Source organism: Salvia hispanica, chromosome 5, assembly GCF_023119035.1.
Source record: "Salvia hispanica cultivar TCC Black 2014 chromosome 5, UniMelb_Shisp_WGS_1.0, whole genome shotgun sequence".
NCBI classification, from domain to species: Eukaryota; Viridiplantae; Streptophyta; class Magnoliopsida; order Lamiales; family Lamiaceae; genus Salvia; species Salvia hispanica.
The window spans coordinates 20511394-20535415 of NC_062969.1; the positions used below are offsets into that span (position 1 = coordinate 20511394).

The following is a 24022-nucleotide window of genomic DNA, read 5'->3' on the forward strand; positions in this document are numbered from 1 at the left end:
GGTCTTGTAAGTGGTCCTAACATTATATAAACCATGCTTGCCCCATTTTTTATATTATGTTTTTTTATAAATCTGGTGTACTTGGGTATTTTATAATTTTGTAACCAATGTTGTAGAGCCTTCCATCAGAGTTTTGGAAAACTGAAGTTGCTGACAAAGATACGGTCTATCCGGCCACACTTTGGAATGGGGAGGACGACTGGGATGTTTATGTACGAGATAGAGGTCACGACATTCGAATTAGGCGTGGGTGGAAAACGTTTGCAAAAAATAATCATCTCCAAGTGGGAGACGTGCTCAAGTTTGACTTAATGACGACGGACGCCACCAACTTACGAGTAACCATTAATCGCCAATTTTAATCTTGTACCTTGCACTCGAATCCTATGTATCCTTGGTCGTTCTGTTGAAATAAATTCAAAGTTTGGGATCATAGTTGTGTATCTGACCCTGTGAGCATTTGTTTTTTTAAAATATAATTAATTACCATGTCAAACTAATTTAAATTGGCAACACAAATAAGAGACCAAACATTCCCTCTTGAAACAAAATTGGAAACATTGTCAAGATATTACAACGTTTCATAAAGAGTCTTCAGTCTCATTACCAACAACAACAAGGTAGAATGATAATAATATCGATATGTAGAGATAACAACCATAGATATAAAGTAGGTCATACAACATCAGGAGGGGACGAACATGCTAGCGGCCTTCGTTGTCCTACAAATGGGAGCTAAATGTCACACATACTTCACCAATGTGGACCTCACTCGCTTAATAATGATATTGTGTGAAAACTTACATGTTGCCACATTGCTTGTGCAATCTCATCCTTTTGCTGATTCCATTCCGTGGTAGGTAAATTCAAGATCTCCATGCTCATCTTCATCATAAACTCCAGCTTCGGGTTCATGGTCGAGTAATTGCTCCAATGGATCAACTGCCATCTCCCCTCGTATGTAATTGTGCAGAAGGAAGCATGCTATAATCATTTGTACCTGCACTTTGATAGGATAGAATGGTGCACTCCTAAGTATGCCCTACCTCATCTTTAACACTGCAAAAGCGCTCTCTATCACGTTCCTTGCTCTCGTGTGCCGGATATTGAAAGTTTCGGCTGGATTTACAAGCCTCTTTGCAACTAGTCCCCATTCCTTCAAATGAACCCCTTTGTACGGAGTGAGGAAACCATCATTGTTTGCGTAACCATTGTTGCATAAGTAGTAATTTCCTAGAAAAAAAATTTCAACACCAATCCATTATATAGATCCAATATGTAGACGACAACAGCTACGCAGGAAGGATATTTTATAAACCATTCATTAGATTGGTAAGCATTTACCTATGTGAACCTTTAAACCGTTTGGTCTGTTCACGGCGTCATGTAATACCCTCGCATCACCAGTCGAACCTTCCCATCCGAGGAGTACGTACACGAACCGCATCCGATGATCACAAACTGCGAGGGTGTTGGTTGAAATTTGGCCTTTCCGTGTTTTTGTTTTTCTTTCTATGAAATATTAACTCTGTGATACAAAGATACACTAACCGGGCGTAATACAACCCAAATGAAGAACGAAGATAAAAGTACAATAAACTGAATTGAAATAATAAAAACAATAATCAAAACTATAAACCGTAAAGATATTAGCCAAGTCGAGGAGTCCTCTTTCCGCAAGACAAGATACGCCCTAGTAGTGCTCTCGGATTGGCGTGTCGTCCCCAAAGATAAAACAACTTCGTCTTGCAGCACCGCAAACATAACAAGCTTCAGCGAACTGGATGATGGCGAGGGCAGAGCTTCGACAGAAGACTATGCACAAAGTGGGAGAGAGCTATGCAAAATGATATGCAATCTTGTTGTGTCTAGTGTTGTTTAGAGAATGCAATGGATGCATGCCTATTTATAGGCCAGGTCCACTCATGCGCATTGATGGAGTCAACGGCCATTATGTGTGCCATCATGGCTTTGACTGTAACCGTCGGAAGTGACTAGCCGTTACGGGAGCTAGAGGAGACTGATGCATCTGGACACGCTACACGACGGGGTTCATCGTGAAACTTTTGGTCACACGATACGTCGGGGTCCATCGGGGACCTTTTGTCACCCGCTATGCGTCGAGGTCCGTCGTGGACCTCTTGGGACCCGCTATATGTCGGGGTCCGTCGTGGACCATTTAGCACCCATTGTGCACTTGGGTCTACTATAATTATTACACGTAATAATTCATCTTAATAAATCAATGTTTAATAAGATTCTCTCCACTAATGTGAGATAATTAACTCTTTTAATTAATCCATTGGTTTTATCTAATAGCTCCTTTATAGCTCACCACTGTGACAAACTTTAATTCATAATTTCTCACTCATCGGGAATCGGTTTAGAGAAAATGAATATACCACGGATATTTCTCTCATCGGGAATCAGTTTAGAGAAAATGAATGTACCACGGACATCTACTCCGAAAGTAGATCGTCGCTATTGCATTTAATTTTACAAAATTAAATGTCTCGTCACATTTAGATTGGTCAAAGTCCATTGACCAAACACGATTCCAACACCGTGTTCTATACCTTGGTTTGTCAGCATTCCGAACTAGTACGTTAATGTACGTACCGTCTAGGGCTCCTAAGCAACCCTGTCACAAACAAACAACAGTATTACATAACATATTTCAGTATTCATAAACAACAATGAAACAACTATAGCAATCCTAATAAGCTCAGTTATTGAGAAGCACCTTGAACCATTTCCATCTAGGATCCGTGCAATCCTCAGGGACGGAGTCAGGTTTTACTAGGAAAAGGGAGTGCATACTTAGAACTGCACGCAACACCTTATGAACATAGTGCGAGACCGTGTGTGAAGAATACAAAGTCATTAGATCTGGAAGTTTTACGCAATATCCTCCATCAAAAACAAGATTGCTTCATCAATGTTTTTGATTGATCTCATCTCCTAGACAACATTCCAAAGACATGTGGATTGTAGTAAGCAATACGACAAGGAGATCATCAATGCTCACCAAAAATAATACTCCCTTCGTCCCACTTTAGGAGTCCCGGTTGAGTTCGGCACGGGTTTTAAAAATATAAAGGAAAGTTGGTGAAAAAAGATAGTGGAATGTGAGTCCTACTATTTTATATTAGTTTAATAATAAAATATGAGTAGGAAAAAGTTAATGGAATGTGAGGCCTAATACCATTTATGGAATATTTCAACCAGGACTCCTAAAGTGGGACGCACAAAAATGGTAAACTGAGACTTCTAAAGAGGGACGAAGGGAGTAATCGACAAATGCAATAATAAAAACCAGATGTCAGAATACCAATTTATGCCTATAATTCAAATTTTAGAAAACAAATTTATGCATAAATCAGTGGGTATTCAATATTATGTATATAACTTTACAAGACTTCGGATTGATGGTACATTTCAATTAGGAGCGAAGATACACAAAATGTTGTGGACTCATTGTCCGTGAAGATATTCCAATTTGTGAATAAGGACAAAATTTGGTTGAATTGTTTCACATGGGTAAATGAATGGATCGAAACCGTTTTCGTTCATGGATGAATATGAAGGTAATTACGAGAAAAAGCAAGGGATCGAAACCTAACTGGTTCAAATTGACACTCCAATTCAACTGTTTGCCTCTGTCTTTCTGATCGGGTAGAAGAAATAAGTCGGATTTACCGAGGGCACACCTTCGCTTGGGAAGAGAATGAAACAGGAGGGATTCAAAGAGAGTTTTGACGAGGGGGAATTGGTTAGGGGCATTGATGAGGGAGAGTATGGTAATTTTATGGTCATAACTTGGTCCAAGATTCGAGGCTTAAATACAATTGGTGCCTCTTGTCAATATACAAATTTAACACGTTTCTGGACAAATTCCTCGGGGGCCTGTACTAATTTCTTGGGCCATGCTGTTACGATAACATGATAACCAAATATCTGTAATATCAAGATAAAAGCCACTAACATGACTTAACAGCATAACCAAACGTCCCCTAAATGTTTTGGGATGTTGGATTGAATTATTTGGGCTTAGATTAAATGATTATTTTGGGCCAGATGAAATGATAAGAAAAACGAGATCTGGCAAATGGAATATAATCTTGGAGGCGCGAAGGGCCGGCCGGCATCGCCCGCGATGCCACGGGCAGCCGCAAAAATTGAAAGGGAGATCAACTCAACGTTATGAAGTTAGTAGGATAAAATAAACATCACATAGGATGCATGTTTTTGTTTTTAATTTAATTATGTTCCTAAAAGTCTAATTTTTGTTTCGTGTGTTATGTTCTTTTAAAAAGGTGATTTTTGCACACTATTTTAAAGCCAGAATAGAAAAGTCGAGTTGAGGAAGTAAGCAACGAGGTGGGCTCTGTTACTTAAACTCTTTTATTTTCAATGATATGAATATGGTGATATCAGGGTGGTTTAAACGTTATGTCATGTCGTATTTTCTATTTTGAATTGCCTATCTGATTTTCTACTAGGATAACGTCCTACTAGACTTTGATGGTTAGTGAATTCGGGAGGGTCTAAGCACCTACTGAGGCTAGTGCACTGATAGGGATCGTGAGCAGCCTTTTGGGTCGGCCGGTCCAGTGATTGAGCTTGAGGCCACATTCTCGTTTCACATGATGGTTCAGATATGATATATGATGGATGATGATGATGATGTTTGTCTGTGTAGACACCTATTACTATGAAAATGATTTTTTAGTGTTTTTCAGCATTTTAAATTAAAACCCGAGTTTTACTCAACTATGGCTTGACCTAACTTTATTGATGAAAATATATTTGGCATGAGTTCACTTAGTGCATCAAGTACTCAGCCTTGCATGTGTTTTCCCTACGTGCACGTTGAGACGTGACGAGGATGGAGAATGTTGAGCATTGGGACGAAGGTCGGATTCAATAAATGTTTCGACTGTTAATGTGTCTTCATACATAGTAGTAGTCAACTCACAAATGCTTCCGCTACTCTAAGTTTTAAACTCTTATGTTCCTTGAATTGTTGGATGAAAGTGCAGGTTTTCGGTGTTGTGTTAAAGTAAAGGTGCGTCTAACTGATCAGGATGGAAATCCCAACCCAGCTGAGTCGTTGGCACGACGACCGTAACCTGATATCAAATATATTCCTCAACCCACTTCTACTGGCTAGATAGTGGAGGTAAGGGTCGAATCTCACAGAGATGGACACGTTCAGATAATTGTGGTGATAATCTGGGAGGTTTTGGTTAGCTACCACGCTTTTGGGTTGAGATTCTACCTAGACAGAAATTAAAGATGGTACTCTACTGACTAGTGGGCGTGAAAGTGACCGACATGTGGTTGTGTACGTGAAAATAAGGGACAAGATATCTCAGGGATATTGAAAAGTAGACAGTTACTAAATAAGGAAATATAGAACAGCAGGGGATATGTGGTGGCTGAGTGGCAACTCTGACAGGTCTAGAGGGTACAAACTTAAAGTAAAAGACAAAAGTAAAAAGTAACTAAAAGCAAAAGTGGTCCTAGAAAAAGTGGATTGTGATGTTTTCTTCTTCAACAAGTATGCATAGAAATTATATGAACACAAACTCCATGGATAAACTCAAATTCACAACTTCAAACATAAGATCCATCAATTAAAAAGCTTAAACTTGAAGATTAACGACTAATAACTCCAGATTATTCCTACTGGCTAACATGCAAGGTGGTAACGGCAACGCAAAACGAGAAATTCATGCACGAAAACTTAAACTGAGACATGAACTTGAAATTCCAATTAACAAACTCCATATCTGGTCTACTCAAACGAAGACATGCGTAAAAACTTAGAAAATAAACGCGATAACTAGATCTAATTTTCCTAGGCATAATGAAGCAGATTCAAACCAAAGAGAGATGCGTAAAACAAACTTCATAACTGAAACGTTTGGATCTTAACGAAATACTTCAAAAGGCAACAAGATTTAAGTTTGCAACAGATCCAACGAAGAAAACAAGTAAAGATTACACTGCTACTGTACGAGACAAACTGGCTGGACCGGTGGATGATGACTCTCCGGTGGACGTCTGGAACTTTAGGTGACCATGGTTGTGGCGAGGAACGAGAAGAATGTGGACAATGCTGAAGGAACTGATCTTCGAGAGAATTCTACTAAGTGTACTGGTTGGACTCCGAACTAAGAACTCTATCTCTCTCTTTAAGTGACTTCTTTTATAGGGAGGCTTGCTCTTACTTTTAGGGTAGACTTACTTCGTGAAATGACTCTCTTGCCCTTGTTTATGGTTGATCATCCCAGCAATCCTTCTTCTCCATCTCGAGCCTTTTCTCTGGCATGCATCCTGGTCAGTATTGCACCCTTCTAGCGCTCTTTTCACATGAGTTGTCTGAATCGTCTCCTACTGACTTGGACCCCTTTATCTTGCACACTTAAACAACTTCTTTGCGGATAATACATGCAATTCACGACATACTGACCAGTAACCAAGGCTTAGAATACGACATATCATTGGACTATTTTCATATAGACCTTGTTGCTTCATGATTTCAATCTATGATTTGGTATTTTCATTGGACTATGTGTCGTACTCTATGATCGTGATCCACCGTGCTTTCTATCCTTAGGTAAGTGCGGTTGTGACAATAACAGTGCTAGCAAGATTTGTGGTTTAATTTATCATTACATTTCATATTTGTAATTTTGTAAATATATAAACAAAAAGAAATTAAAATTTACATTATCATCATCTTTTGATTTTTTGATATATTTATATATCCCTCCGTTCCTCTACAGTTGAGGCAGAACTTTTGGGCATAGTGTATAAGACAATGATGTTTAGTGGGTTAAGTAGATAGGTAATAAAATAGATAAAGTGGTTGGACTTTTGAATTTGAATTTCATATTTTATTTGAACTTTTTATTTAAAGTAAACAAAAATTTGTTTACAAATTCAATTTTATAAATTGTTTATTTAGTTGTTAATTATCCAAATCTTCAAAATTAAATTTTGAATTTAAGAGAGAGAGAGAGAGCCGAGAATACATATACTAAAGTATAATGAAAAGTCTTTTTTTATTAATCCAAATGATTGGCAAAGCTGTAACATTTCAAGTTTAATGTTTGGCACAACTGTAACATTACATGAAATTTACAAAAATTTTCAGAGGGTGAATTATGGCGCCACTTCACATTCTGGCGAGGGTTAATCCAACCATCTCCATCGGCGAGGGGGTTGCGTGGCTGTCTCCGGTCGTCGGAGTTGGTGATGTGCGAGCGGTGCATTGTTTGGGGTCGGCGAAATGAGAAAATAGACGACGACGGGTGAGTTGAGAGAGAAGAGTAAAGTCGACGTTGTGAGTGAGAAGAGGAGGGCGGAACCTTAATTTGGTGTTCGAATTTCAGAGGGGACGACGGATTTTAGATCTAGGGTTAGCAGATGAAGAAGAGAGAAGGGAGAACGTTTTTTGTTTTAGAGAGATATGGGGAATGCGGCGAGTGTGATAAGGGAATTAGGGTTGGGGATTTTTTTAATTGTGTAATTAGCTATTAACTTTGATAAGGGGTGTTAATTAAACCAGCTAAACCATTAAATATCCTGATTTTTTCCATTTTTAAAAACTACTCAACTATGAGAGAACTTCCCAAAATGGAAAAACGACTCAACTATGAGGGAACAGATGGAGTTAATACTTTACACGGGTCTTCTTTTAATGCTTATAGCATCATAATCCAAAACTAAGACTAAATCTACACCTTTAGATTTTGAAATGAGTGGATGAGATTGAAATTCACAAATTTCAATAAATAATAGACAAATATCAACAAAAGGGTAATATCGTCATTATGTTATCATATGATAATTTTTGTGAGTTTTTTTATATCAACATAGTGTATTACAAATATCAATAGAAGGACATGAGTATTTCAACACAAATACACGGAAATATCAACACGGTTTTATTGATATTTTACATACACTATATTGAGATTTGTTGATAAAAAAAATATGTTTACAGACATGTACGAAAACTGAAATAAAACTTATCAAATTTCATCATCTAAACGTCGTCCGAACATATGCAATTGATATCTCGTTAGAATTCTTATAAAATTACCTTTAATTTGATATACTTTTTGCGAAAAAATAATTTAAATAGAGAGAGTTACGTAAATCTAAAATTTTGATGAGAGAGAATTGTCATTAATACCATTTAAATTTATTTACTAATTATTTAAATTTAAAATATAATTCATTTGACATTATTATAATTGATCTCTTCATCTAATGACTAAGAATTAATTTTAATTTGAGATTGTTAATTAGTTGATCATAGCCCACTAATACATATATTCATGTACACATACTCCATAAAGAAAAGCAGAATAGTTCCATCATATCTTAAATCAATCACCTTTAAATATATAATTTTACATATATACATGTATTTTATCATTCCATCTAATAATTTGGAAAGTTTTTAAATTCTAAAACTGTATTCCATTCTAAATACTTACATATCCAGAATCCTACTATATCCACATGTTAAATAGTGATTAGTGGGACATACCAAGTCATCATGCCATTTGGTATGCCATGACCACTAAATTTTTATTATAATACTCCCTCCATCCCAAGGTAGTTGGGGCAATTTTTTTGGGCATGAGATTTAAGAAATTGTTTTGTTAAAGGTTAAAGTAGAGAGATTAAAGTAAGAGAAAATAAAGTCTTTACCAAAAAAGAAATGACTCAACTATTTTGAAAAAACAAAAAAAAGAATACGACTCAACTACTTTGGGACAGAGGGAATAGTGAAATGAGTATCCAAATTCATAAATTGTAGTATAGGTAACTAAATTAATAATTTTTATTAAAAATAATTTATTGGTAATTAAAATTTAAAATTTATAATTTTATAAAATTAAATGTAATATTAAAATTAAAATAAAGCAAAATGAAGGATGAGAAAGGGAAAAAGAAGATAATTTTTAAATAGTATCATATTTAGTACATCATTGAACTAATATCATATTGAAACAGTTAAAATGTTTTCTTCCGAAATTGCCCAGCAGCCAAAAGGGCATTTTCGGAAGAAAACATTGCAAAATGACCAATTTTGAAATAAACCCTTAGTCGAGGGACTAATGGAGATATTTTTAAAATCCAGAGACTATTGGCGAGATAAACCCATAGTCCATAGACTGCTTTTGTAGTTCACTTTAAACGTAAAGGTTTTCATCAAACTACTCAACACTAAATCATAGTAGTCTAAGCCTAGAACTCTATCTTTTCTTTATATTTTCTCACATCAATTCATCTTTCCTATATTATTTTAAGGAATAAGTCAAATTCTGGTCCGTCCCACAAAATTTGAAATTGAAATATTATTCACGAAATTCAATTTTTCTCAATTGTCTTATCAATGCACATATCAACATCTTTTGGTGATATTAAAACAACAATATTCAATAAAATAAGAAAATAAAGCATTATATAAGAAAACATATTTAGTTTAATGAAACACATTGTTTTGATTATCGTTAAAAGATGACATTTTGTGCATGAATGAAAAATTTGAGAAAATCGAAACTTCGTGATTTAATATTCTAAATTCAAACTTCATGGGACAGACTAGAATTTGACCAAATTTCATGATTTAAATTTTTAATTTGCTTTGAATTAGTTGTGATCTAGATTTTAGAAACCAAACCAAAACTTGAACTGTTTAAATTGTGAATGATTATAATTAAAAGTACTTAAGCGAACTAAATACTCCGTAGATACGATACTCTTATCTTGCCCAAACAATATATAATAGTGAAGTACACTTGCTGGATTATTCTTACGAAAATAAAGGCAAGTCAAGTTTTTGGCGCCGTTGTCGGATATTATTTAAGTTTATATATACTTGAAATTTTGAAGTATTTGAATTCTCTAATTTAGACATTATTCTTTAATTTATTTCTTTATTGAGAAAAAGATATCTTAAAATAAAAAGTTTCTAATTTTAAAGGACGAACCAAAATTAACGTGAATCTTATAGATTGAAGATTCATGAATTTGCCCCGGACTTATTCTTGTAAATAAACCCAACAAATAAACAAGATAACCCAAGAAATGGAACAAGAAAAATGGATAAAAGGATAGAGAGGATGGATAAGTGTTATGATTTAGGTGAAAAACAAGAAAGAAATCCCAAAGGCACTTTCACATACAAACACCTAATGGCTCCACAAACTAGCAACACAAGAACTAGCAAGCATACCTTTACAAATCAACCTTAGCCCGGCAAAAGATTGAATGCAACTCGAAGGAATTTGATAAGTCTTCAAAAGATGAAGAAGGTGAGCTCTCAAATATGGAGAAATGGTCTCTTACAAATATTCAAAAGCTGAAGACAAAAACACTAGACATGGGTATTTATACTAGAGGTTAAAAGTGCAAAACAAAAGAGGAAAAATGAGCAAAAATCGCAAGTCGCACAAAACGCCCGGGTCGGGCGTTTTTCCTCTCCAGGCTGGGCAAATTCTCTGTGGTCGGGCGTTTTGCTTGTTGGACTGCGCAGCTTTTGTAAAACGACCATAACTTCCTCATCCGGGCTCCGATTGAGGCGTGTAAGGTACTCACGCGAAGCTCTTTTGACGATGAAGACAATGGTGGTCTTAGAAGAGCATTTGGACACCATCTTGATAGGAAAATTCTGGTTTGAGTCAGACCTCCGAATCCGGCTTGGCTCCTTGCCATATCTCCACCTTCTTTTCAGACCACAATCAACCCATGGCCCTCGATGTCGTTGCATCCTATGATTGTGAATCCCCAGATTCACATCAAAAATGTAAATAGTTTTTTTCTAAAAGACAAAAACAATAGTAATTTCTTTCTTTTTTTTATCGTAAGTGAGAAATGAAAATAGATTAACTTTATAAGATAAATTAAAATTAAAAAAATATATATTTTTATAAAATGGGGTAACAAAAATATCCTTCAACTATTCGACCATATTCCAAACAAAAACATGTGCACTCTATTAGTAAAACAAAAGAAAATAAAGGTATTATTGGTTTTCAGTCTCAAAATGGGAATTAAAAGAATTCCATTTACAAAAAGGCATCAAAAGAAAAATAAAAGACGTCTCAAAGGAGTGGGAGAAAGTTAAAAATCATTTATTAGGTCACCTCCCCTATGATTGCATCTTTCATTCAAGGAAATTAAACCAAAACAAAACAATGTTTAAGATATTGACTTTGATCACCGGCACACAATCACCTGACAACCTGATTGGGCGTCCCACACCAATCACAACCTGGCGTGCAACTTACGCTCCCAAGTGTTATCTCTTGGCAGTGAATCTATAATTGATATAAATAAATAAATAAATAAACCATAAAAAGGAAGACCTAAATCCTGGAATAAATATAAAAATCAACCCATAATAAGAGGTGAAAAGAAGAAGACAAAATCCACCTCGATCACCCCTCCTCCTCCTCTATCTCTCTCTAATCTCTAATCAAACTCAGTAGTAACTCTGCAGATTTAGAGAGAGAGAGAGAGAATGAGGGAAGAGAATGATTCAAATTGGTTTAGGAAATGGGAGGAAGAATTACCATCGGCAGAGGATCTGATGCCCCTTTCCCAATCCCTAATAACACCTGATCTAGCTCAGGCTTTCAATATTCAAAGTGAAGAGGAGGAGCCGGTGGCTAGGACGCTGAAGAGGCCGAGGCTGGTGTGGACCCCACAGCTGCACAAGAGGTTCGTGGACGCCGTCGCCCATCTTGGGATCAAGAACGCCGTCCCCAAGACCATAATGCAGCTGATGAGCGTTGACGGCCTCACCCGTGAGAACGTCGCCAGCCATTTGCAGAAATACAGGCTCTATTTGAAGCGAATGCAGACCAACAATACCCCCGCCTCCTCCGCCACTGACCGCCTCTTCGCCACTTCCCCCGTGCCCCCGCATTTCCTCCACCCTCCCTCCGACCACTTCATGCCCTTCCTGCACTTCTCCACCTCCCCGACCCCTCCAATTAGAAATCCCCAGGATGATGGCACGAAAATTCTCACCCTTTTCCCCACCACCGATCGCTGATACTGTTCAAACTCTTAAATCTTGTTTCATATCCTACCTTCTTTATATAAGTGTGGATAACTCTCCCTCTTTTATAAGGGGTGAGTGACTCATTTCTAATAGATGCTTCTTATATTGGTTTCAATCTCTGTTCTTAGATTTAGTTTTTCTTACTCAGCTTAATTACCAGAGTTGTTTGTTTGTTGTGAATTACTAATCCCTCTCTATTGTATTTGAATCCACATGCACTTTTTTCTTCATGCTTATTACCAACTCCTTTTGTGTTTCTTGTTTCCAAATGTGCCAAATATTGTTTTTTCCACTCAGTTACTTTTATGGCACTTCACTTCATCATTAATAATATCCCTTTTTTGGCTATGGACACTTACTCTCTCTGTATTAAGCAACTTAAGGCCACAATTTTCAACTGCTTTATAATTCATTTTTAAGTACACTGGCTTTTATGATTCTTCACTACATTATTGTTTTGATTTTATTAGTCTTGTTGGAACTTCTTTTGAATTAAGATCTAATAATAATCTTTCTTCATCTATGGATAATCTATTCTTGGATTTCCTATTTTTAAGTTGATTTCCTGGATTTTATTTCCCACAGCTTATGAATATTTATAGTGCAGAAGAGAGAATTAGCTGATGTTACTTGCTTGGTTGATCTAATTAATTTCTCTTTAAATGCAATTCGGATAAGGTTTTTCTTTCGTTGTATTATAATGTTAGCCTATACAAAAGTTGTGCTATAATAATTTTTTTTAAAACTTTCTATAAACTATACTCCCTCCGTTTCTTCATAGTTGAGTCATTTTACCATTTCAGGAAGTTTCTTCATAGTTGAGTCGTTTCCTTATATGGTAACTTTTTCCTCTCTCTTACTTTACTCTCTCTACTTTATTCACTTTATACTTTATTCTCTCTACTTTTTCCTCTCTCTTACTTTTTTATCTATTTATTTAACACATCCAACATTCATTTATAAAACTTCGTGCCGAAAAGTTCCGCCTCAACTATGAAGAAACGGAGAGAGTACATTCCATTGTTTTACATTTCTTGCTTTTTCAATAAAACACTTTTAGCTTTCAGTGATTTGCTCTATGAGAAATAGAAGATTAAAACCTTAAAGATACTAATTTAAAAAATCCCAACAAAAAAAACATCGATTTTCATCTTATGAAATTGTTGATATATATATTGGGGATCTTTTGTATCTTTCTATATATAAAATTGTTTTTTTGTGTATTTGTAGTATAGAACTACTTGGAACACTGAACTTTACATTGAAGTGCCCTAGTACACAAGTTGATATTTTTAAATTACTTTTTGCATATCAAAATTTTGTTTAAAAAGAAAAATCAGGCAGAAGAATTATTAGCAGTTTGTTGGTTTGTGATTTCATTTTCATGTGGGCCAAGCTAAACAACTACGTAGACCACGAGATAGAATCGCCTGGCATTTGATTTTGTTTTATAACGTTCCTTATCGTAAGATTTTTAATTCTTTTATTTAAGCCATAGATTTTTAAAGACTTCATAAATGATTTGTGATTTTGTGCATTGTTTCGTGTATGATAGATCTTCTGGAGAGTGACTAAAATTGACCAAAACATTGTTAATGACTGGAAAAAAGCAGTATTTTAATACACTGAAAGATGTTGATTTGTATACGAATTATTGAAAAAAATTAAAATTTTGTAATTTTATATATTTTAATTCATGAGACTGATTAGAATTTGAACAAATATAATAAATTTTTAAAATAAAGTTGCTATTGTCCCTATGTCTGACTAAAACTCAGAATTATAGTACTTAAACAATAGGTGGAAAAAGATTGAGCGAATGAAACCAAAAAATGAACTATTCATTTTGCAGAATTAAAAATTAAAATATTAAAGAGAAAAATGTAAGTGGATGCCTCCCTATAATGGATAAGATCAAGTTTCAAAATATGTATAGAATAGTTAGAAAATTCTATACAATATTACTACTCCGTATATAATTATTGAATCAACATATGTAGACAAAAAATATACAATATTACTACTCCGTATATAATTATTGAATCAACATATGTAGACAAAAAATAGTGTTAGCAAGTTATTCGACGAGAACATAATAACATCAATCTATATACAGACACTTAAGCAATAAACGGATGATCATATCCAAATAGGATTGTGTTAAAATGACAATACTATTTAATATAACACCATACCACCATTAGGGGCCCCAAGATCTAGAAATTGGACGGTTGCTAAGCTGCCATATAGCAGCTCATTTTATTTGTGTTTAATCAAATTAAAAGGCTGAAGGGAATACTATGAATTTTCTTTTCTAATTCATCTTCATCCATTCACGCCTAAATTTATCATTATGCAAATTTCCTTATCATTCTCAACCCAAATTTCACGCTAGATTCTGCAAATCACTCAACCAATCTCGATTTTGATTCTCGATCCTGCAATATCTAGCTCCAAATAACACGCCACATGTTCAATCCAGTTTGAATTCATCTCAATTTGAGCTATCAATCTCACCATCGGTTCAATTAATCTAAATTTGATTCCTCTAGAATTGACAGCGATTTCTTTGCAATTACAGCACTTGTGCAATCGCTTTTTGTGCTCTCTGCAATTCATTCACAAAATCGTTCGATTATGGGTGAATCGATTATCAACTCTGACCTGTATGTTTTTCCAGAATGTGAGCTTTGTTAGATTATCAATTCTCGATTCAGATTGTTTGCTGATTTGTCATATTCAGATTCAGATTGTTTTGATTATCATTGGTTGGCGAGTTTTTCTTTTTTAATTTTGGTTGAAGGGTAGTTTGCGATTTTGGTTGATGAGAAGTTTTTGGTTGAACATTGTTCTGTTTCAATAGATTTAAGGAATGATGCAGAATATGCATGCTGTGATTTTATGGCAATACCATGTTTCTGTTTATGTAGTTTCTATGTACTAATTGTTGTTTTACATCTTGCTGTTTATATAGTCGTATATTGCAGTCCATACTATCGTATATTGCAGTCAATATTATCTGAACTGATTCGGCTTTGATTTCTGTGAATCTCTTCTTGGTACTTTCTTTTTTTGCTGCTGATTTCATAAATTTCGTTGTTAACTGTTGGTTTCAGTTTTGTTCACAATTTTTTTGCAGTGTTATTCATTGAATATTACAGTGTTACCATGGTGATATGCAGTTTACATGTTATTTTAATAATTTTTGTTCTTGTTGTAGTTTAAAGAAACGATTGCAGATTAATTATTAAATTTTATATTATTGTTATCAGGTTAGCATTCCATTTCAGTAATTAGTGTTTGTTAACGAGAATAATTTTATTTTTATCGAGATTGCAATATACCGCTATATGAGTTGCAGTGCACCCAATAACTAAAGGTTCGGAAAAGTGATAACAAAAGCCATTTGGTGTCCACGAAGGAGAAGGCTATAAAGTTGAACAACAAACCATTGTGTCGGTGTTATAAAATGTGGAGAATTAGGTTACCATGACTCTAGGAACTGTGGCCCACAAAAAGGAAAATAAAATTGTTAGTTCATTTTTTCATTACCAGATTGCAGTCTTATACATTGTATATTGCAGTATTAGTATCATCATATTGCAGTCTTATACATTGTATTTTGTTGTATTAGTATCGTCATATTGCAGTCTTAATGTAACGATTGCAGACCACACTATTTGTTTCAATCTATTATTTGCAGAAGGATTAAATATTAATTTTATACTATTGTTTCCAGTTTGCCTTCCATTTCAGTAATAAGGTAACTTCAATCCTTTTTAATTATAAATTTTTACATTATCATATTGCCGTGTTGTTCAATGAATGTTGCAGTTTTGTTCAATGAATGTTGCAGTACACGGCTATATGAATTGCAGTGCACCTAATAACAATATTCTGTATAGTGTTGAGACACATTCTTTACCTATATATTTAATCTCAAGCATGCAAGCATTTTATAATTAACTGAAATCCAAACAACTATAGAAAAAAAAAACGTCAATCAAATTAAGTCACCCACATTGTCTACACCAAAACAAAACTACATGTTTCAGTATTGAGTTCATTCACACAGCCAAGATTTCATTCATGTTAAAAAAAGCCAAGAGTTCATTCATTGTCTATGGTTTCTTGTACTCTGCAACCATCTTCTCCACATCTATCGGTCCTCTCTTTTTTGCCTCCTCGAACAGATGTGAGGCAATTCTCAACACACAGCCAAAGGCTCTATTGTCGTTATTATACAACATTGTTGTACAATATTTGGCACGAAGAAGCTGCAAAGACTTTGATTATTTGTTTGTATGATCACATTTCCAGGCGGTGACCTTCGTTCCCATACGACGCATTGCATAAAGTTCACAATTTATGGTGTCATCTTTTGTACTCCATTTCAACTCTAGAACATTCACTTTTGCTTTTCGAGCGATTTGTCCCTAGCTAGAACATTCACCTAAACTACAAAAAAGATAGTATTTCCATCATGATAACCAATACTGCAATATTGTAAATGATGCACTGCAATCTATGATCAACAATACTGTAATATTGTAAATGATGCACTGCAATATTTGGTGATATACAATACTGCACTATTGTAAATGATGTACTGCAACATATAATCAGCAAAACTGCGGTATCAGTATCACATATATAACCAGCACAACTCAGTAGTTTGGGCATGCAACTGTACAAATTTGTAAAAGATGAAATATATGAAACTGGAATTCCAAGATGCACATCACAATACACATGAATCAAGATAGGTTACAATGCACTACACAAACTCCACTAATCAGTCAGTAAACAAAAAGCATAGTGCAAGCAACATAATTCAGATTCATCAATGTTTAGTAATACTAATGATATTACATAACTTAGATTCATCAATAGTTTGAGAAAGCAAACAATTGAGTCATGAATCGAAATTGAGAAACCAAACATGCAAAGAATAAAAATTCTCAAAAATATCCATGTTCAAAATTCATTACACATGATACCAACCACAAACATGCACTATATAGTGCATTAGTATGCAATCACATAATATAAGATATGCGATTTTTCAAAACAAACATGAACTGCGCAAAATAGAATTACAAAACCTACCAAAATGAACATAACATAAACAAACATCTTCTAAATCAAAGTAATTAATTAGCGGGTAGAGAAAAGAAGAAGAATCAAACACTATCCACAAATCATATAGCAAGCAAAAAACATAGATCTAGCAATTCAGATTCCTCAATGTTTAGTTATACTAAACATATTACATAACTCAAATTCATCAATAGTTTAAAAAAAAACGAGCAATTGAGTCATGAATTAGGATTGACAAAGCAAACATAATCAGAAACCAACCAAATCAGAATTGAGAAACACAAACCCTCCAATTGCACCGGTAAACAGAGTAACTCTGAAATTTACCTAGGTGTAGTCGGAGAAACAAGCAGCTAAACTCAATTCACAATCGCCAACAAAATTTCTTCGTTTGGCCAAGCAAATTCCTTCTAATCGTCGATGAAATTGAATTTTCGAGGGTTTCCTTTCGATTCGCCGTCGCCGTCCCTTCGTAATCGCGATTATTCACCGATCATTGATGGCAATTCACGTTAGGTTTCATAAAAGAGTCGGAGTGGTAGGGGAATTTGGGTAATGGGGAGAGAGAGAGAGCATCGCTGATTTTGTGGAATGAATCATCACACATAATTTGGGAATTTACCATATTAGTTATTATTTGAATCAAAACAAAATAACTAAATTACCCATGAACTGCAATATCCACTTCCTTATTTTGCAATTCGGACGTTTTAAATCAGATCCGTCCATCTATAAGATCTGGCGGTCCAGATTGGTGTTATGGTATCACCCTAAAAAATAAGGGTGCACCCTAGTGCTCCCCTATCCCAATATTGGTAGTCTTTAATAAAGCAAATTAAAATTATAATTTAACTTCTCATATGTAACATCCTATACATATAGTATTCAATAAAATTACAAATATATCATTAAAACATAAATTTTTATTTGAATCCTGACCTGCGTCACAACAGTTACGCACATAGCATGTTACTAGTAAATTACTTATTACTTCATCAACATAAGATACAGAGATACTACACAACTAATTAAGTAATTTAATCTAACCAATAGTACTACATAAAGAAAAGGAGCGTAGTTGATTTTCCATATTGATTTTGTCTGAAATAGGGGTTTCATTCATTGTTTGACAGTTCACACTCACATGAATCCAAATCCATGAGACCTATCCCAATCGTTGAGTTTGTACAGAAAAATCAATAAACAAACCATCCATTATCCACCAACTCAATAGTTTTATAACATCAAGAAATGGAGAATTTTTATTTTAATGAGTTTACTAAGTTTGTAAAATATAATTTGTTGGCAAGCTGTCATCGGATTATTCTCAAGGAATCATTAATCATTCGGCTTTTCTTTTCTTCCACCTTGGGCCATGTGCTATAGATTTTTTACTCTACATATTTCGAGTGCAAAACAAGATCTCACAGGATGTAGTGTTGTCAATATATATTAAATAATTCACTCTTTTGATTCAAGTAAAGGTATTGCTTCCTCCGTCCCATTGAAAGATGATCCATTTTCCTTTTTAATTTGTCCCAACCAAGATGATCCATTACTAAAAAAGAAACATCTTTATCTCTACTTTATTCTTTATCTTTACTTTATTCTTTATCTCTTACTCTCTCCACTTAATACATAAAATAAACTTGCATAAAATTCTGTGCCGTCCAAAGAAGGGGTCATCTTCCTTGGGACAGAAGGAGTATTTTGTTTTGCCGATTGGGAGATAAATAAGTTCAATGACATTGGAGTTCAAACATTAAATCCAATTACTAAGCTTTCAACCAATTAATTTTGTTGGAGTGATTTGGATTGTGGATGATAATGTTTCCAATGACAGCAGTACAGATTGAATCCAATATAGACGTCCCTAAGATGATAAAGTCAAGTTGAATACTTGCTACTCGCTCCATGAATATTGCACTTTTAATTAGACACAAATCTTAATACTCTTTCCAAATAGTGGAGTCATTTTATTATTTTAGTATTTTAGTATGTTGCATAATACCCTTTTCTTCTGACTTACTTCACTCTTTTATTTTATTCTATCTTCATTCTTCTACCTTTTCTATTTCCTACTTTATTCTTCCTTTACTTAATTCACTTAACACATTTTTTCTTGATCTCCATGCCAGAAAGAAATGTCTCCACTACTACGGAACGGATTGAGTACATACTCTTAATTGGTAAAGTAAAAGAGGTAAAAAAAAAAATAATTAAAGTATTGTTAGTGAAAAATGAATCACGCCTTATTAGAGAAAATAAAATTTCTAAAACTAAAAAATGGATACTTTTGTAGGACTAAGTAAAAAAGAAAGAGAGCATACTCTCATGGGACGGAAAAAGTATATAAAAAGAAACATAACAGTACAATCAATAGTCTTTGATACGGAAAGTAATAGGCAGAAAAATCCGAGATTCCTTAGCCAGGTTTAACACTAACCCACGATAGGAAACCCTGCATCCATTGTAACCCTCTGCGGAGAGTGAGAGGGCATCAATTGGGCACCGGTGATTGGCGGCCGGAGGTGATTTGGGCGGCAGTGAGACATCCAGATTTCGCATTAGTGGTGGTAATGAACCTCATCGCCTACAAGGCGGCAAGCCAGAAGTTTTATTCCCAGCTTTAGGCAAGGGATTAGGCTACATGGTGGTAAGAGGTTTAAGCATAGAAGTGAAGGAGATGGTGGTGATGGTGGGTAGCACCGAGAGGGTTAAGCTACGACAGAAACATATTTTACATCTTAATATACAAATTAATCTGAGCTACCAAATACCTCATTTATTACGATAAACAGTACTAACATCATCGCCTGGAACATGTTTTCGTGAATTCAACAATCTGTAACTCAGAAATTTACTCAACTTCTACGGAAATAATAATAGATTAGATATCATGAACAGCAAAGTGGGTCTGTAAAATTTTCCCTATATAATATTTAACAAATAACAAGTCCAGCTTGTGACCACTTTTAACAATCAAAATACAAAATTATAGGATCTAATTTCAACCGTCTTTAACAAAAAACAAACAAACCTAAAGTGGACACCCCAGAGAATACATGAATCTCCCAGTTTCAACTGTTATCGATGGTTCTGGGAGTAATCAAAACTTAGAGGCTGCTGACAGAAGGGGGCCTACAACGTACATACATAACAGAATTCATTAGAAGTTGTAAAATGGACAAGACGGATTCTACATAAAACAGAATGAATGAATTGGCGCATGATAAGGAATGACAAAATGCATCAAATGTTCCTTTGCATAGGTCCTATCCTAGTTTCAGGAATCCATATCTAAAATTAGCACATTCATTGCACGATCCAATTCCAGATGAGACATAGTTATGCAAAATTGACAGCACTGACAGCCAAGAACTCAATAATGTGGTAACTTCGATAATTCTCGACACTTTCTTTAGAGATGGAACTGCCATGCTTTTGCCTTATTTGATATCCAGTAATTAATTATAGGACAAAGATAAACTCTCTACACCTTTTTTCTCCGCTCAACTAAAATATGAAATAGGTGCAATTTGATATTAGTGCTTAACTATTTCCGTAAAGTTTATGCTAGCTTCATTATCTAAATGATTGTTTATGAAGTTGGATCAAGGCATACTTGTCAAGACTTACCAGGGGGAAAAAATGGCAAGCATCTAGGAGGATAATGTAAATTAATTAGATAATATGCAACTGACTAAAGGGAAAAGCAACATGAGAGAATTGCAGAATGTACCTGAAAAGAGGCATGCCGCATTTGATCATATGATTGAGCATACATCATGGTATGCATTGGAAAGGGCATATATAATGCATCCCTAGAATTCTGACTTGATCCTACGGCACAATAAGGGCTCATCACTGGGGTCCTGTAGTTGAGGGAAGCTTGAGGAGGAGGCATCTGACCCATCTGTGGGAAGACAGGGTCATACTGGACAAATGGAGGCTGAAAACTTTGCAAACTAAAAGGTGCCATCCTAAAACTCTGACCAGTGGGGATGCTCTTGACATATCTGCATCTTAGAAGAGGGAAAAATGAAAATAATATATCAATCCCTATGCCAATTACAACAAAAAAAAACTTGAGATTGAGAAAATAGAATATTCACAAAATTCATTAACTAGAAACTGGGACATCGTTGCAGTCATAAAAAAACAGAGGATTTAGAATTTCAAATGTGTCACTTTTGATTACCTGTCATAACTGCGATCATAATCAGGATCAATGCGGTCCTTCTCCCTATCTCTTAAAATTGCAACTCTCGAAAAATTTCCACCTTCCATGCTGCAGTTCCTTCTTTCCCAATCCAAACCCAAGTCTCTTGAAACTTCAGTGTCATCAACAGCGGTGTTCGTCCTATCTGAAGCTGCCCAAGGCAATGCCTCTTCTGCTTCAGAATTACTAGGGCTGCTGAAAATACGAGCTCTTGCTCTGTCATACTCTTCCTTCCTCTCTTCCACAGTTCTTACTGGATTGCGTTTATGGCCAATTTCATTGAGGTCATTAGAGGAAGCTTTAGGCCTTGGTCTAATTACAATCTTGATCTGATCAAGTTTATCATTTTCCGACTCTTTTGCAGGAACATCTGACAAGCAGACTGCAGGGAACTTGGACTCTGGCTTCTTTATAACCAAAATCCTGATTCCATGGCCATCTGAAACATTTTCCTGAACCATGGTTTGCACACCATAGTGTTGAGCAACACGGTGGGCGGCAAGACGAAGGTATGAAGTCGGGAAGTGAGGAAACTCGAACTGCTGTAGATCATTGTTTTGCATGAACTTCTGTATATCAAGTTCCATCCGCAAAACTGAATACCCAGATAAGATGTATGTCATCACCAATATATTGCAAATTAACTTAATAAGCAGAAAATGACCCATATCTTCATAATATATGAGATATGAACTCTTATTCTCTTAATGAGTGTTTTTCTGAGCATATGTGCTCTTTACAACAATTTTAAGATGCTTTTGAGATAATAGGTTTATCTTAAATTTGGCAATCCCACATCTTATTGTAAAACCCATAATTTTAAATTAATGTAACTACAAGTTTGTCACTAGTAATAATCTTATATTCTATAAGCTAAATGTCCAATAATGCTTTTTTAATAAGATGATACATCTAATAAGCTCTAAAAACATCTTTATGTATGCAGGAACTTATGAGCTCTCTAAGAAATAAGATAAGTAGCTAAAGTGGTCAAACACCCTCTTAAACTAAAAAGATAAGTGTTGAAGTTTGTGATTTGCTTGTCTGTAATGGATGTACGATAACACAGTATGAATGTCAAACTTCTTGTATTCTCTTTAACAAAACATGGTTTTCAGTCTATCATAACATTACCGAATAGAGAAGATAAACAATGATAAAGTAATCAACAAAGACCGCAACCTGTACTCTTTCTTATCAACCTATGCTTAGCCAATACCTCAACCATCCGTGTCAACGACAAAATATCACACATCATCTAGTATTGAATTAGCTACCACAATCACATTGCAGGAGCAGGGAAGGGATATTCTCCTCCCTTAACTCCATCTATGATAAAGTTTGCATTTAGTACTCACTTACTTTATATGCACATTTAGGAACGATTATAAGCGTTGTGATTTGTTTCTTCTTACTTCAACAGCAGTAACAAATACGAATAAATCTAACACAGAACACCAATTTTAAAAATGTGCTGTGGATAGCTTTCTTGTATCTTCAGCTAAAATTTCAACAAGCAAACTTTTCCGAAATTCTAGATTATGCAACATATAGCCAACGAACCAAATCCAGTTTGTTTAAGAGCAACCCAAACTATCATACAATTCAGATCTACAAATTTCAGCAACGCAGTTGAATAAATTCAACGACGTAACACATCCAATGATCAAAACTAGAATTCTAACTAACACGCATCTCAAAATTACTCTCAGAATTGAAACTAACTAGTAGCTAACTAACTAAGGAACAAAACTGCAAAAAATGAAGTTAAAAAAGAACTAACTAGTAAGACGATGGCGAGGATTCTGAAGCGCCTCGACGAGAAAAGGATCCACCATGGAAGCGTAAGACGGCGGTTGATCCCCGTCAGCCATGTGCTCCAAAACAGTCGAATCCATATCCATATCTCGTATAAAAGAGAAAAAAAAAATGCAAAATCAAGAACAATCTACGGCAGTAGATAGAGAGATATGGTGACTCCTAGTGAAGAGAAGAGGAGGGGAATTGAGAAAAGGGAAAGGCCCTTTCTCGAATTTTCCTTGGGATTATCCCTCCACCGGTCGAAGAGAGTGATTGAGGAGAATTAAGATTTGGATTTATATGGCATTTTTTCCTCTGATATTTTTCTTTTCTTCAATTTGCGGATTTTTATTATACATAATTTGTCAATATTTGAATCGGGTTATATTCTAATGCTTATAGCACCCTAATCCAAAATCAATACCAAATCTCTATTTTAGATTTTAAAATGAGTGGATGAGATTAAATCTTACGAATCTCAACAAATAGTAGACAAAATATCAACAAAAGGGTAATATTGTCATTATGTTATCATATGATAATTTTTGTGAATGTTTTTTTATATCAACATAGTGTATTACAAATATCAACTATGACATAAAAATATCAACACATATTTAATGAGATTTTTACATGGTTTTATTGAGATATTTACATAGTTTTATTGAGATTTTTTAATGTATTTGTTGATAAAAATCTGGTTATCAGCATTTTCAAAAATTAAAATAAAAAATATCAAATTTCATCATTCGAACGTCGTCGGAACATATGCAATTGAGATCTCGTTGGAATCTTTATAAAAT

At 34.9% G+C, this 24022-nt stretch overlaps 2 protein-coding genes and 1 long non-coding RNA gene across 9 annotated transcripts; 1 reads left to right on the forward strand and 2 right to left on the reverse strand.

Annotated features, from left to right (window-relative positions):
- The first annotated feature begins 11437 nt into the window (after positions 1 to 11437).
- Positions 11438 to 12327, forward strand: LOC125187736 (transcription factor MYBC1-like). Its single transcript, XM_048084365.1, has one exon. It carries the CDS (start codon positions 11552 to 11554, stop codon positions 12086 to 12088), a length of 537 nt encoding a protein of 178 aa, XP_047940322.1. The 5' UTR covers positions 11438 to 11551; the 3' UTR covers positions 12089 to 12327.
- A 3752-nt stretch (positions 12328 to 16079) lies between these two features.
- Positions 16080 to 17835, reverse strand: LOC125191345. Its single transcript, XR_007171085.1, has 2 exons — positions 17525 to 17835; positions 16080 to 16555 (listed from the first exon to the last, which is right to left on the reverse strand). It is a non-coding gene; the product is annotated as an uncharacterized LOC125191345 (long non-coding RNA).
- A 1697-nt stretch (positions 17836 to 19532) lies between these two features.
- Positions 19533 to 23491, reverse strand: LOC125188158. Of its 7 annotated transcripts, XR_007170698.1 has the most exons (7): positions 23203 to 23491; positions 21399 to 22014; positions 20940 to 21222; positions 20837 to 20859; positions 20238 to 20338; positions 19978 to 20042; positions 19533 to 19790 (listed from the first exon to the last, which is right to left on the reverse strand). XR_007170698.1 is itself a non-coding variant. In XM_048084911.1 (5 exons), the coding sequence occupies exons 1-4, from the start codon at positions 23321 to 23323 to the stop codon at positions 20285 to 20287; spliced, it is 1074 nt and encodes a 357-aa protein (XP_047940868.1). In that variant the 5' UTR covers positions 23324 to 23490; the 3' UTR covers positions 19533 to 19790; positions 20238 to 20284. The 7 variants fall into 7 exon arrangements, 4 of the variants coding, with proteins under 4 accessions (XP_047940868.1, XP_047940870.1, XP_047940869.1 ...); XR_007170697.1 differs by lacking the exon at positions 19978 to 20042; XR_007170696.1 differs by lacking the exon at positions 20837 to 20859 and having other exon boundaries at positions 23203 to 23490.
- Between the last annotated feature and the right edge of the window lie 531 nt (positions 23492 to 24022).